This window comes from Chrysemys picta, chromosome 1 (assembly GCF_011386835.1).
Source record: "Chrysemys picta bellii isolate R12L10 chromosome 1, ASM1138683v2, whole genome shotgun sequence".
Taxonomy (NCBI): Eukaryota; Metazoa; Chordata; order Testudines; family Emydidae; genus Chrysemys; species Chrysemys picta.
The window spans coordinates 150,495,074-150,509,325 of NC_088791.1; the positions used below are offsets into that span (position 1 = coordinate 150,495,074).

The following is a 14,252-nucleotide window of genomic DNA, read 5'->3' on the forward strand; positions in this document are numbered from 1 at the left end:
TCCTTTTTTATGCCATGCCAATCCAAATATTAGTGATTAAAAGTTGTGCTACTCAAAAGCTGATGTGCAGTGTGTGAAAGTAGAACTCCTTTATACCCTTTATAAAGAGATTGGGGTTGGGGGGAGAAGACTAAATGTGCAAATTCCTACACGCGATAAACAACCTCTTACCATATCTTTCTCAGATCTGAAGAAGAACTCTGTGGAGCTCCAAAGCTTGTCTCTTTCACCAACAGAAGTTGGTGCAATAAAAGATATTACCTCACCCACCTTCTCTCTTACCACTCAGTCAGTCTAACTCCAGGATTCCCAAAATCTGTTATGAGTCTGACTGGAAGTACTGTGCCTTGCAAAGAGAATACCAAGGGCCCTAAGACAGCCCACTGAACACAGTAGAAGGAAGCACCACAGTTATTCAAGAGATAGTTGGATTCCAGAAGAGTAACCATGGAATGACCCTTGAGGCACTTGAATGGCCTCAGATGCCCTAGTTACTGCATCTGTTTTGAGTAATGAATCACAGATGAATTTTTTGCTCTTACGAGCGATTTTCTTACATTTAATTTTCTAAGCCTTCTTTTGTCTCTGGGAAAGAGCTGCTAGTTTTCATTCAGATGATTTAGTGGTTCGAGCCTTGGTTTGGAGAGAGGGGGGAAAAATCTGTCAGAAGGATAGCTATGTTGTTAAGGCACTGGACTGGGATCTTGGTTTAATTCTTGGCCCTGCCACACACTTCCCATGTGAGCTTGGGCAAGTCACTTTTTAAAATCTCTGCCTCCTATACCCATCTTTAAAATTCTTATAGTTCTTCCCTATATCCCAGCAACTTCATTATCATGTGTGAGACATTAAGATCCTATGCTCAGGAGAGCCATGTAAGAAGCTAGATAGATAGAGCCCTTGTGAGCCTGGAACCACATGTTGACTCCCTTTTGTCCTGCTGAGGTGGATAAATGAGGCAGTTTACTATGTGCAGATCTTTCAAACAGGACCCAGGCACTGACTTTTTTTGTTTTTCCCGGTGGGTGTGCCACCCCTGATTGGCCTCTGTGGCCCTGCCCTTTCTCTGCCTCTTCCTGCCCTTGTTCTGCTCCCTCCCCCAAAGCTCCTCTCTGCTCCACTCCCATAGGTGTAGTTTGACTGCTGTTGAGGGGGAAAGGGGTGCGCCCATGCATGAACACACGTGCACACTGAAGCCAGTTTCTTTGGCTTACTGCCTCTCCCCCTGCCTGGAGTGGTACCTGGGCTGCCGGTACTGGGGGGACGGGACTGGCTTTACTGGGGAGCCCTAGCAGCTGCTGGCAGCCACTCCGGCACCAGCTGTGGCAGCAATGTCACTGCTGTAGTGCTGCTGCAGCCACCTCCCTGCTGGGGCTGCTGTTGCTGCGAAGCAGATGCCAGATGCTGGGCTCCTGCTCCCCCCCCCCATTTCCGTAACCCCTCCTCTTCCTCTCCCTACTATCCCCCTGCCCCATCCCCTTCTCTTCCCTCTACCCCACCCCTTGCCCTGCTCTTCTCTCCCTCCTCCTCCTCCCCCCCCCCGCACTCTTTGTTGTATAGTAAACAGGTGGGCACTAAGACCCAGGAGGCAGTGGCCTGGAGCACTGGAGAACAGCTGCTCTGCCCTGCCCCCTCTGTTCTCCCTGAGCCAAAACATGCTGGGCAAGGGTAGTTGGAGGGGGAGGTGCAGTTCATGAAGGACAGAATCCTCCTCCCGCCCTGCAGGCCGAGCAGAGCCAGCCCTACAGGGCAGCTCGGCACTCGCAGAAACTGGGGGGGAGGGGGGGGGGAGAAGTGGCACATGACCCTGTGTAAACACCCCCCCCCACACACACACCCCTCATCTCTGTTTGAGGGGATAGTGCCCCCCTGCATTCCCCCAAACTATGCCCATATCCCGTCCCTGTGCGCCTTCCACTGGCTGCTCACTCCTTCCTGCCCCTCCTGCCTTAAGGGCGAGTGAGGGGGTGGAGAGGAGCAAGTGGCGGAGGCTTCGGGGGAAGAGGTGCAGCATGGGCGGGGCCACAAGGGAAGAGGCAGAGTAGGAGCAGTGCCTCAGTGCAGAGTGCGGGCGGGGCCACTGTCCGTGGGTGCTGAACACCACCTATTTTTTTCCGTAAGTGCTTAAACCCCAGAGCACCCACGGAGTTGGTGCCTGTGAAACAGGATCTTAAAATGCAAGGCCCTATCTGTTCTACATAGACACTTACAGGGCATTTTTTTGTCAGAGGAGGGATTTGCCCCAGTGGCCCTGTAGAAAATCGCCTCTTATCCCCTGTTGCTGTGTGGTGACTGTCTACTTGGCTGCTGTCCTCCCCCCCCCCCCCCCCCACCCCCGCGTGGCTACATTTCAATAGTTCTGTATTTATATAGTTTGCAATTTCATCTTCGATCCTTTGGGACGGTGAGAAACTTTTCTCATCAGACTTATAATATTGAATCCTAGAAGCTGAGGATGGAAAACCCTTCTAGCCCAGCCAGCCCATCTCCCTGGGGTCAGCACACAGTTGTTGCTATTGTATATTTTCTAGTGGTTTTTTTCCGCCCAGTCTAGTTTTAAAAGTCCCAAGTGAGAGGCTTCCACCTCTTCCCCTAAGAAAGAACCCCTCTGAGGTTGCTGAAACACTAATACACACACACAACCAGGTCATTAATGGAGCCTATCACTCCTTTCCTATCGCTTTGTTAAAAGCCCATTCACAATGCTCAAGAGATCGGCTTTTCCTGTTGTAATAAGCTGTTTTCAGCCTTAAAGCACAGGGGTCATGCAACAGGGTGTCTTGAGTAAAGCAGGTTTGTGGAGCGTCACCTGATAAACAGCAGATTAGAAACAGCTCTTTATTATCCCTGCTGTTGTGCACAACAGGTATTCACTGTTCCACAGATGGGCATCCTGGAATTTCCCCAGGGCTGGGATGGTGCCACTTGATTTGCTTCCAAGGGAGAAACAACAAAATCACATTCACATTGAGGCCCATGGCGGTGATGGCTATAAACCCTTGTTTACTGTTCCAGAAAATGTGGATTATGGTGAACAATGTGGGTAATCACTGTGGGCAACACTATTGCAGGGAGTCTAATGACTCATTCAATAGAGAGCAAAACTGGATAGTGAAATGGGCGGGGTGTGTGTGTGTGTGTGTGTGTGTGTGTGTGTATATGTATATGGGGCCTCATTATACTACTACCTACTTTGCACAGATCTAATGTCATTGGCCTGAAATGAATTCAAAACCTTGAATTGAAGTCAGTGTTTTATTGGTCCCTCCCCATTCCTTGGCAGGCTTAACCCACTGTCCCATTTCAGATTGCTAGCAGAGCTACTAGTTTTAGGTGCTGGGGTCACACTTTCAAATGGGCTTGCATTCAAACCCCCTTATTCGGCTGTACAGCTGGGGTAATTGCTGGTCCATCTAGCTGATCAAATCACTCTGCTTTTCTAAACCACCCATCACTACACGTTGTAGGTGGTGAGACACAGCTAAAATTCACAGCAAGTTCTATCCAACATAGGACCTCAAACCCTTTCCCCCCCCGCATCAATCCTTGCATGCTGCAGCCTGATGACCTGCTTTTGCATGCTGGGGGAGGAGGTGAAGGGAAAGTAGGAAGAGAAGCTGCGAGAAGGAGGGGAAGAAGAGGTGAGACATCAGAGGGAGAGTGTATCCAGCCAGAACAGCATCTTTCATTGCTCACAGACCGACAAGGTACGCTGTCTCTAGAGAAGCAGACTGCAATCCCAAAGAGTGACAGGAGTACAAGGGGCAGCCTAAATCGTCTAACCGCAGAAAGAAAATAGGCTGGGAAAATAGGTGGGTGGGAGCCCTTATTTTGGTCATTGGTGGGAGACTGTTCCATGTTGGGCACATTAAAGAAATGAATAATAGCACTTAGATCTTCCAGGCTGTTTACGTTGCTTATCTTCTGTATAAACTGTAATGGACACCTTCTTCCAGTCTCTTCAGCTTATGCATTACATCTACTTAGACTTACTCATATGCACTGACCGACATGTAATTTAAAGTCACTTGCATATCACCTGGCAGGCTGTGTTGTAACCCAGGCCTTAAGGCCAGAGGAGAGGAGTGTGTCAGAAAAAGCAACTAGCAAGAGGGTAGAAGGGCGAGTAGTGTGTCACCTCCTAATTGGTGTAATTTCCAGGACAGAGAAGCTAGAAGCTGAAATTAATCTCCCTTAGAGTCAAGCTCCCTTGCACTAATTTATCACTGTGTAACTTACACTACCTTACACATTACAGTATCTTACACATCACCTCTGAATTTGTCCTGCAGTGCCTTTAGCTCTGTACCATTGCAATCAGTTTTTCATATCCAGTCTTCAAGACTTTACTGTTAAATTGTAATACTACCAATCCACTGATTAGAAAATTGCTCTCCTTTTCAGTATGTCATTGTGTAGCCTTGCTGCCTGCCTTTTCATTTGGAGCCCTTGGGATACAGAGCCATCTTTGACTGGCAAGGAGAGACCTAGAGTTGAGGAACAAAGTAAAGAATGCTCCAGACTGCCAGTTGGAGAGAGAGTTGTTCTGATTAGCACTCTAAAGTGAATCATTTTTTTTGGGAGAGAAATGGGCCTAAATCCAGGACCTGAACACCTTTGAATTTTGAGAAAGTTCATACCTTGATTCGAACTTTGCAGCTTGGGCCCAAGGTTTCAGGGCTGTATTTCCAGTAGTATTAGTTCTTACATTTCATGTTACTTCTATCTTTCAGTTTTTTTCACTATACCTTCTTGTCCATTTCTAGGTTGCGTTACCAGGGATATTTTGGGGGAGTAACTGCTCTAACAAGGGATCAGTTTTCCAAGGTGAATGGATTCTCTAACAATTATTGGGGCTGGGGTGCAGAAGACGACGACCTCCGAATCAGGTAACCAAATGGCTAGTGGGAAATGGGTGTATATGGTATGGTATAGGATTTGGATGAATGGGATATCTGCCGATAATATCCCAAGTGTGACTTAACATGAGCACTTCAGTTCAGATGGAATAGGGAAGGGAATGTACCACTGGAAGTTCTTGAGATATGAAGAGTAAACGAGTTAGGGAATTTGCAATGTGTGTGGCAGGGTATTACTGGCTGATCAGCAGTGTGTTATTGGGTGCTGGAATCGAGATGACGCTTGATTGTCGTCTGGCAGCAGGATTCTTACACAGCTGCACTCTCTGGGTGATGGGTGTTGTTGAAGGGCAGAGACCCTTCAAAATGTAAAGAGGTTAAATTGATGCGATGATGTGTGTCTCAGTCTGCAGACAGCCTGAAACAATAGTTCTGAGAGGTGCCAACTGCCCAGTTACTGCAGTAAGATGTTCACTCTGAACCCTAACGATGAATGTGAACCTATTGACTTCATTGCGGCCAGAATATTATTATTATTTCCTTGTCCATGTGTCTTGGTCCTTCTAACAAACAGCCAGTTTGTGTGTTTATCCCACTATCTAAACTGCCTCCCCTGTTGCCAAAATCCACAATGGTCCCCTACCTTAGTAGTTGAAATCTTTAGCTTCCCTCTAACTTCTTCAATGCCATTGGGTTTTCAGTGTAAAAGCCTGTAGTTCATTGAAAATGGAATGGGCAGTATAAAATGTGACTTTAATATCAAAATAAATAATAATAGAGTTAAATATGCATTCCATCATACAATCAAGACAGACTAGACTGTGTTGTTTTTAATTTTCCTGATGATGCCCTGGAATTTTCAGCTGTCACCTGAGAGCCTCAGAATCCAGGGCCCTGCCACAGAAGTTAAGCCAAGCTCACTGTAGGATGAATGAGGCCTTGCCATAGACTCCCTGGATGAATACAGCCAACATGAAACAGACCACAAGGCTAGAGAGAATGGCTGTTTAAATGCTCTGTAGTATAATGTGTTTAAACCCCCCAAATAAGCCATACTAGCTTAACAGTTAATTGCTTGTGGTCAAAAGGAATGGGTGACTGGAGCCCTAACTGAGTATGCTGTGGGAAAAGAGAAGTGTGCTGGGCTCCATTTTTATGGTGGTGTGTGGTGTGGGGGAGAGGGTGTGTCTGAGTTCTCTGGGGGTGTGGCTCTCTGTCTATATACATGTTTTAGCTCCCCATCATCCTCTAGATGTCCTTGAGAAGTCTGTGACCCTCTTCTTGCCATGCTCACAGGTACTATTCTGCTCACTGTAATGTTATTGCTTTCAGGGTTGAGATGCAGAAGATGAGGGTGATGCGGCCATCCCCTGATGTAGGAAAGTATACTATGATCTTCCACACAAGAGACAGAGGCAATGAGGCGAATGGAGAAAGGTGAGTAAGGACTAGCACTCCATTCCACACCCTCTCCCTGTAGAGGGAGACAGAAAGGACTGATGGCGCAGCCTCTCTCCTGCTAACACCATCTGGGAAAGTGCTTTCTGCGGTGTCCTTCTCCTGGGAGCCTTATAGGAGAAAGAGGCTAATTAGCTAGGCTTGTTCCTGGAGACCATTGCATGGTATCTGAGCACCTCTTAAAATTGTGCACATAAATGCCTCCCCTCCGCCCCCAACAACTAAGACGGAGTTACAGTTACAGGCACATATCCATCGTTTGGGTGCACAGTATCTTTCAAGCCTCAAAGGTTAGAAAGCCAGGAGTTTTCATGAAATTATAGGCTCCCTGTACATGCGAGTCTGAGCCTGCTGAGGGAAGGGAAAGCAGGACTTAATGCTTCCCAATACACATGCACACACGAGAACAAATGTAAAACTGGGTAAAAGGAACACAGTCTTTAAAGTGCTCTCACGTCTCCTTCAGATCCCCCAGTAGCACAGGTGCAGGGTAGAGCTTGATGCTCCTCTGCTGTGAATTGTAATGGCCTCTCCACCTCTGGAGTAGGGGTTTCTCAACTCCACAGTCCTATAAATATTTTTTTCTCTGATTATATCTTTAGGATGAAACTCTTGCGGCAGGTGTCCCGAGTGTGGAAAACAGATGGGCTGAACTCCTGTTCCTATAAACTGCTCTCGGTGGAGCACAACCCTTTGTACATTAACATCACAGTGGATTTCAGCATGCCACCCAAGATCTCGTAACAGTTTCCTGTAGATTCTAGGAGACGGGAATAGATCTTCCGCTTGCGGTAGCTGCTGCAGTGACTGGAAAGGCAGCGTTCTGCCTGAAGGGGTCCCCCAGCAGCACAGAGACAGTGCAAAGGAAATAACTTCTTAGATCCTTTCTAATTATTTGGTTACGAATTTTGTTTTGTGGCAGCGCTGTGCATTAAGCAGGGGACCTGGACTGACCGAGTGGATATGTCGCCGTGCCTGTTAGTTTGTTTTCACTGGGATATTTAGAAAGTCTACTTGTTCGGGCTGTTGGCTTTTTATTGTTGGGAGCTTGAACTACACCCACTGAAAGCTTCAGCTCCAGTAGCTGTTTCCAAACCTTCTGCCATTAGAGAGCAGGACACAGGAGCCAACTCAAAAGGAGAGAGACTGAGTTATCATACAAAGCGCAAGAATAGTCCATAGCCTAAAGTCTTGTTTAGGAAGGCTGATTTGATCTCAGCCTGGGTGAGTGAGGAAGGGGAGAGGGAAGTAATCATGTTAACTGCAGCCACATTGAAGAGAGTTTAAAAACTCTCAATAAAATACAACCCATTTCACTCCAAAGGATTCACTTGTCCTGCATCAGTTCAATTCAGTACCTAGTGGGAGTGCTCAAGAGTCCTGTGGATATACGAAAGGCTCACTTATTTCTACAGCAAGCCTGAAATACAGACACTAGTATGGTTATCACCTTCCTACTGTGCCAGTCTGGGCTGGGCATTGAGGGAATACACACAAATAAGTCATGTGTAAAATGGATTGAGACTACCCCCAGTTTCTTGCTTCCTAGACACTGTTAGCCTGGTGCTCAGTGTGGTATAAATACCCAGCAAGGTAATGACTTGACTTTTTGTAGTTCTTGCTTTAGAAAAAATGGGGTTGATTTGTGGATAAACTGGTTAGCAGTTGCGGTAAATTGCAAGTTTCCCCACTGCAAATGCATGGGAGTGTTGTAAGCCCCTTCTCTACAGCAGCAGACAACACTGTGTTGGCGCTTGATGGGTAGATGTTGGTTGCAATCAATAAATGTAAGCTCATAGTCTTCTCAAGAAGAAAAGCTTTGATTCTGATGTTTGTTATATTAATTCCTTTAGGACGCAGTAATTTATGTTAAAAACCCTGCTTATGGTAGCATAAAGCCTAAAGAATTATTTCTTCTGGCTAGTTGCTAAGCGTATTCATTCTGTCCTGCAGAGGAAAGACTCAAGCTGTTATGGCTTACTGCTGATAAGAACAGTGTCCATCTTGGCCCCTGAGTTTGCCAACTTCATCCATTTGATCTTCAGATTAGCTCTGACATTACTAATATTTTGGAATGTACCAAAAATTGCTGAGATTTTAAAACCAGTGACAGATTTTTCACTTCCACTATTTTCTGTTGTTGCTGATGGTCAGGCAGGTGGTTTTTTGAGGGAAGAGAGAAAAAACACTCCATCTCCCCTACGTAAAGCTGTCCCAAAAGCAGCCCTTGCTCAAGCCCACCAGGGCTGAACAGGTTCACTGTATACTGTGAGGTCACAAAGGGGGCAGGACCTTCCAGACACTCTGCTTCAATATGAAAAGTCAGCTGGTTTTTTTTACACACTTACCTTTTTCCTCAAATCAAGCAAATGGGCCAAGTTTTACATTTGTCATTCTTGCTCTCACTGTATTGTGTGCTTAGAATGGTTTTATAATGGAAAAAGTGTGGAAGGTTTTTCTAACTTATTCCTCAAACCCCAGGATTTTACTTCGAGGCTTTGGGGGGTTTTTTGGGTTTAGTTTTGTTTTTCAATTCTGTCAAAAAGCAAGAGCCCACATCTTGAAAACTTGAGACAAAAAGTCAATGTTTGGAAAATTAAAAATGATGTATAATGGAAATAGCAGATGCTTGCTATCATTAATGCTATAAAAGCTATAAGAGACTGCTCCACCATGAACACTTTGAAAAGTAAATTCCATCACATGCTGCCATCTGCCGTTTCCCCCTGAACACTGCAGCAATAACTGCTCCTTTTAGTAAGGAAGCTGCAACTGTTAAGTGTCTGTCTGTTTCATGCAGGAAGATCAGCAGCCCAGAGGAACTCTATCCCACCACACATTCTCTTGTGGCTATGACATAAGGACTTCCTCATCTTGGGGCTAGTTGACCTCATATGGTGGAGAATATGATATAGGCTGTAGACTGAATACAAAGCAGTTGCTCTGGAGAAGTGATGTTTTTAGAACAGACTACTCTCTAGGGCCACCTAATGACAAAAGGAAATTAAACTGTTTTTAATTTTCTTTGGTCCTCTTGTCCCCCCTACAGAATGCTACCACCAGTCTACGCTGAACAGGAAGGCAAAAAAGACTTAGCAAGTGCAGAAGACAGTAGTCTTTATTAATGGTATTTCTCAGCTGGTTGTGCATGTCAGAATTTATGCTCTTTCTAGTAGTTTCTGGATGCACTTGAGAAGTTGGTTGGTGATAATTAAGTCCTGTTTTAATAGGCACAGGACAAACTAGAACAGCTTGGTAAGGTATAGAGAAGGAGCAAACAGCAGAGATAGTTGGGACATTGAGACGTTTAATCCTAATGTGTACAGATTCAGACCCTCGTAGGAGAAAGGAAATAAAAAAAATAGGGCCTTCCCCTGAGACTGCCAATCCTTACACAGCCACTCTGTTGATTGTCAGGAAACAATACAAAGCCTGTGTGGGTGTACTTCTGTCTTGTGGTGGGAGAAATTCAATTTGTATTTAGAAACAGGACAGGACAACTCCACGTGGTGCTTTACTGCAAATGTATTGAGAGGGTGTCTTTTAGAAATTGATTTAATCTATCTGGGTGGGGTACAAAGTCCAGCTTCAACCACTTCTCCTTTACCCTGGGAGAAAGAAGACAGCTCAGTAAACTACACTCTCTTCTTATTCCCATTAAGGCTAAGTAATTTTTCCTTATTAACATGTCTCTTCCCCCATCCTACAACAGAAAGGATCTAGAATGGAAGGCAGTGTGAAATGAAAGATAGGGGGGCTTACCTTAGCTGGCAGTTAAAAGCATTCAACAACCCAAGAGCCTGACTGGTCTAATTAAACTTTCTTTATTATTGGCTAGTCCTGAGGGTCACCCCACAGCTGTTTAGCAATGCGGCAGTCCTCTTCCCCTAAAGGGATTAACTAACATATTTAGCAGTGTGACCTCCAGACAACACACAGAAGGAGTGGGGGACTGTTCAAATAGCTTCAGCTGCTTAAAATATGTAATCAAGTAAGAAATACAATAGGAGCAAAATGACGACTTTAGATTTATGACAAGGCTTGCTTGCAGTCAGCTAAGAATAAATGGCTGGTTCTAGGGTCACAGTGACAGTCAGAAGCCAGAGGAAAGGTAGTGAAATGCACTAGCTGTCTCATGATCTGTGAAAACGTAAGAGATGGCCCACTGGATGGCTGAAAGGACGGGTAAAGGGGAAAGACACAAGACTTGGCTACACTTGCGAGTTACAGCGCTGTAACGGCTCCCCCAGCACTGTAACTCACTCCCCGTCCACACTGGCAAGGCATTTGCAGCGCTGTATCTCCGTGGTTGCAGCACTGCATGTACTCCACCTCTCTGAGAGGAATAGCGAGTATTGCGCTGCCGCAGCAGCGCCAGTGTGGCCGCCTAATGCACTGTGAATGGCCTCCAGAATTATTTGGCAGTATCCCACAATGCCTGTTTTAGCCACGCTGGTCATCAGTTCAAACTCTACTGCCCTGGCCTCAGGTAACCAACCATGTGACCCACCCTTTACATTCCCTGGGAATTTTAAAAATCCCCTTCCTGTTTGTTCAGTCCTGCGTGGTGTGGAGTGCTATCAGCGAATCTTTCCAGGTGACCATGCCTCCACACGCCAAGCGAGCCCCACCATGGAACAATGGCGAGTGTGTTTTCATCAGTGTTTGGGGGGAGGAAGCTGTACAGTGCCAGCTGTAGGAATTACAATACCTTCGGGAAGGTATCAAAGGACATGACGGAAAGGGGCCATGACCGGGACACCCTGCAGTGCAGGATTAAAGTGAAGGAGCTGCGGAGTGCCTACCGCAAAGCCTGCAACACAAACGGCCGCTCGGGTGCTCCCCCCGTGACCTGCCGATTCTACAAAGAGCTGGATGCAATACTAGGGGTTAGCACAACCATGGACACTTCAGAGCTTGTGTGGGGAGGAGGAGGGGGAGGAGGAGGAGGAAAACGGGAGTGATGGTGGTGGGCCAGATGGAGACACCCTGGAGCCATGCAGCCAGGAGCTCTTCTCGAGCCAGGAGGAAGGTAGCCAGTCGCAGCGGCCGGTACTTGGTGGAGGACAAACAGAAGAGCAGGTTTCCGGTAAGCATTTTATTTTTATTTTTTTTTGGAAGGAATTTTTTCGGTGCGAGCTTGTTGGGAGAGGAGGGTTAGGTATGCATGCCTAGATGCGGAATAGTGCATTGATGTGGTTTATCACATCGCGGTAATCAGCCTCGGTAATCTCCTCGAATGTCTCATTCAGAACACGTGCAATGCGCTTGCGCAGGTTTAGCGAGAGAGCCACGGTGGTCCTTGTCCCAGCCAGGCTAATGTGCCACTGTGCCGCGAGGGCACCATTGCTGCACACAGGCAAGCTGCATATGGGCCAGGGCGGAAGCCGCATTGCAGTAGAAGACCCTCCCTTGCTTCCCAGGTCACCCTCAGCGAGATATCATCCAGGAGGAACTCCTGTGGAAAATGTTGGGACAGTGTTCAGTGTAGGTGCCCCCTGAAGCTGTTGGCTTTCCCCACGGTCCAGAAACCCAGAGGACAGTGCAGTCCTGAAACAATCAGTCCCCCTTACCATTTTGAGGCTCCTGTGGGATGTGTACTCTGTTTTGGATGGGAAAATTATGCTATTGTATAGACCCTGGGTGTTTTCTACTCCTTAAGTGCGGGGGGAATCATTACTCTGTCTGGTATAAACAATGCTGCCTCTGTTAAATGTTGCATTTTGCCTATACAGCTGCATCAACCTTGAGACCTCAGCCGTCCCTCTTATCGCCTGCTCAGAGACTGCAAAGACTCAGAAAGAGACCGCGAAAAAGCAAAGAAGACATGGTGCAAGAAGTGATGCGGCAATCTATTAAAGAGAATGAGAAAGCACAGGACTGGAGGGAGAGGGAAAGCAGGATCCGCCAGGAAAACGCAGCGCACCAACGGCAAAGCACCACGCACTGGCAGCAAAGCACTGATAAGCTCATAAGCAGCCTGGAGCGCCAAGCAGACGCTATCCAGGAGCTGATAGCCATGCAGAAAGAGGAACAGTACCACAAACGCCACCCCCCCTACAGCCCTTGTCCCAAAACTTTCCCTTGTGCCCCACTGTCACCTCCAACCCACTTTCCCCAACTTCCAGGTTCTTCACGCCACCAGCTGCCTCCAACACCAGTATCTTCACCACCCAGCCCTGGAAACCACGACCCTTACCCTCTGCACTCAACCCCCATCACCATGCAGTATAGCTGTCCTGAAGTGCAGCACTCACTGCACAGCACACCAGACAGGACATATGCAAGTCTGTGATTGTACCGTTCCCCACTTCACCCCCTTGTTTCTTTTCAATAAATGGATTCTTGGTCTTTGAAAACATTCATTCTTATTGCATAAAGTATTCCCTGGGCAAAGGAGTCTTTTGAACAGGTACTGCAAGTCTGCTTAGCAAACACTGATTCCTAAAGATTGGAACTACTGCACTTCACTCCTGTTCAGGGCACCAGATATCACTGCTGGTTTTCAGCCTCAAATTGCTCCCTCAAGGCATCCCTAATCCTTGCAGCCCTGTGCTGGGCCCCGGTAATAGCCCTGCTCTCTGGCTGTGCAAATTCAGCTTCCAGGTGTTGAACCTCAGAGGTCCATGCCTCAGTGAAGCTTTCACCCTTCCCTTCACAAATATTAGGGAGGGTACAGCACGCAGATATAACTGCGGGGGATGCTGTTTTTGGCTAAGTCCAACTTCCCATACAGAGATCGCCAGCGGCCCTTTAAATGGCCAAAGGCACACTCCACAGTCATTCGGCACCGGCTCAGCCTGTAGTTGAACCATTCCTTGCTGCTGTCAAGGCTCCCTGTGTAGGGTTTCATGAGCCACGGTATTAACGGGTAAGCGAGATCTCCAAGGATCACCATGGGCATTTCAACTTACCCTACCGTGATCTTCCGCCTTGGGGAAAAAAGTCCCAGCCTGCCTCTTCCTGAAGAGCCAAGTGTTCTGAAAGATGCGTGCGTCGTGCGTCATGCACCTTTCCTGGCCAGCCTGTGTTCATGTCAATGAAATGCCCAAAGTGATCCACAAGCGCCTGGAGAACCATAGAGAAATACCCCTTCTGATTAATGTACTCGGATCCTAGGTGGGGTGGTGCCAGAATAGGAATGTGCATCCCATCTATTGCCCCTCCACAGTTAAGGAACCCCATTTGTGCAAAGCCATCCACTATTTCCTGCACGTTACCCAGAGTCACGTTTCTTCTGAGTAGGATGCAATTAATGGCCTTGCAAACTTGCATCAACACGATTCCAACGGTCGACTTTCCCATTCCAAACTGGTTGGCGACCAACTGGTAGCTTTCTGGAGTTGCCAGCTTCCAGACTGCAATAGCCACCTGCTTCTCCATCAGCAGGGCACCTCTCAATCTCGTGTCCTTGCGCTGCAGGGTGGGGGCGAGCTCCTCACACAGTCCCATGAAAGTGGCTTTTCTCATCTGAAAGTTCTGCAGCCACTGCTCGTCATCCCAGACTTCCAGGACTACGTGATCCCATCACTTGGTGCTTGTTTCCCGAGCCCAAAAGCAGCGTTCCACGGTGCTGAGCATGTCTGTGAATGCCACAAGCAATTTTGTGTCGTACGCATTACGTGGCTCGATAGCATCGTCTGACTCCTCACCCTCACTCACTGTCACTTTGGATATTAAGGAATAGTTCGACAGCCAAACGTGACGTGCTGGCGAGATTTGTCAGCATACGCCTCAGCAGTTTGGACTCCATTTCCCGCAGACAGATCGCGCTGCACAGAAACCGTTGAAAGATGGTGCCAAAGGTGGATGGAAACAAAGGGGTTTCTGGGATGCAAAGCGATGCATCACAGGGCATTGGGCCAGGACCCAGAATCCCCCACACCCACACCCCCTTCCCACAACGCCAGAATGGGAAAGGTGCTCTGTGGGATA

General features: G+C 47.4%; 1 protein-coding gene across 7 annotated transcripts in view; it reads left to right on the forward strand.

Moving 5' to 3' along the window:
* Positions 1-12,676, forward strand: part of B4GALT4 (beta-1,4-galactosyltransferase 4) — a 67,766-nt gene extending 55,090 nt beyond the window's left edge. For 5 of the 7 annotated variants that reach the window (XM_065573028.1, XM_005292666.4, XM_024112291.3 and 2 more), the window contains 3 exons: positions 4,767-4,889; positions 6,192-6,296; positions 6,920-8,638. In XM_065573028.1, coding sequence (XP_065429100.1) covers positions 4,767-4,889; positions 6,192-6,296; positions 6,920-7,061 — 370 coding nt within the window. In that variant the 3' untranslated portion in view covers positions 7,062-8,638. Of the gene's footprint in view, positions 1-185; positions 3,599-4,766; positions 4,890-6,191; positions 6,297-6,919; positions 8,639-12,052 lie in introns of those variants that run through there. The other 2 variants (XM_065573054.1, XM_065573051.1) reach the window with 2 other exon arrangements.
* The last annotated feature ends 1,576 nt before the right edge of the window (positions 12,677-14,252 follow it).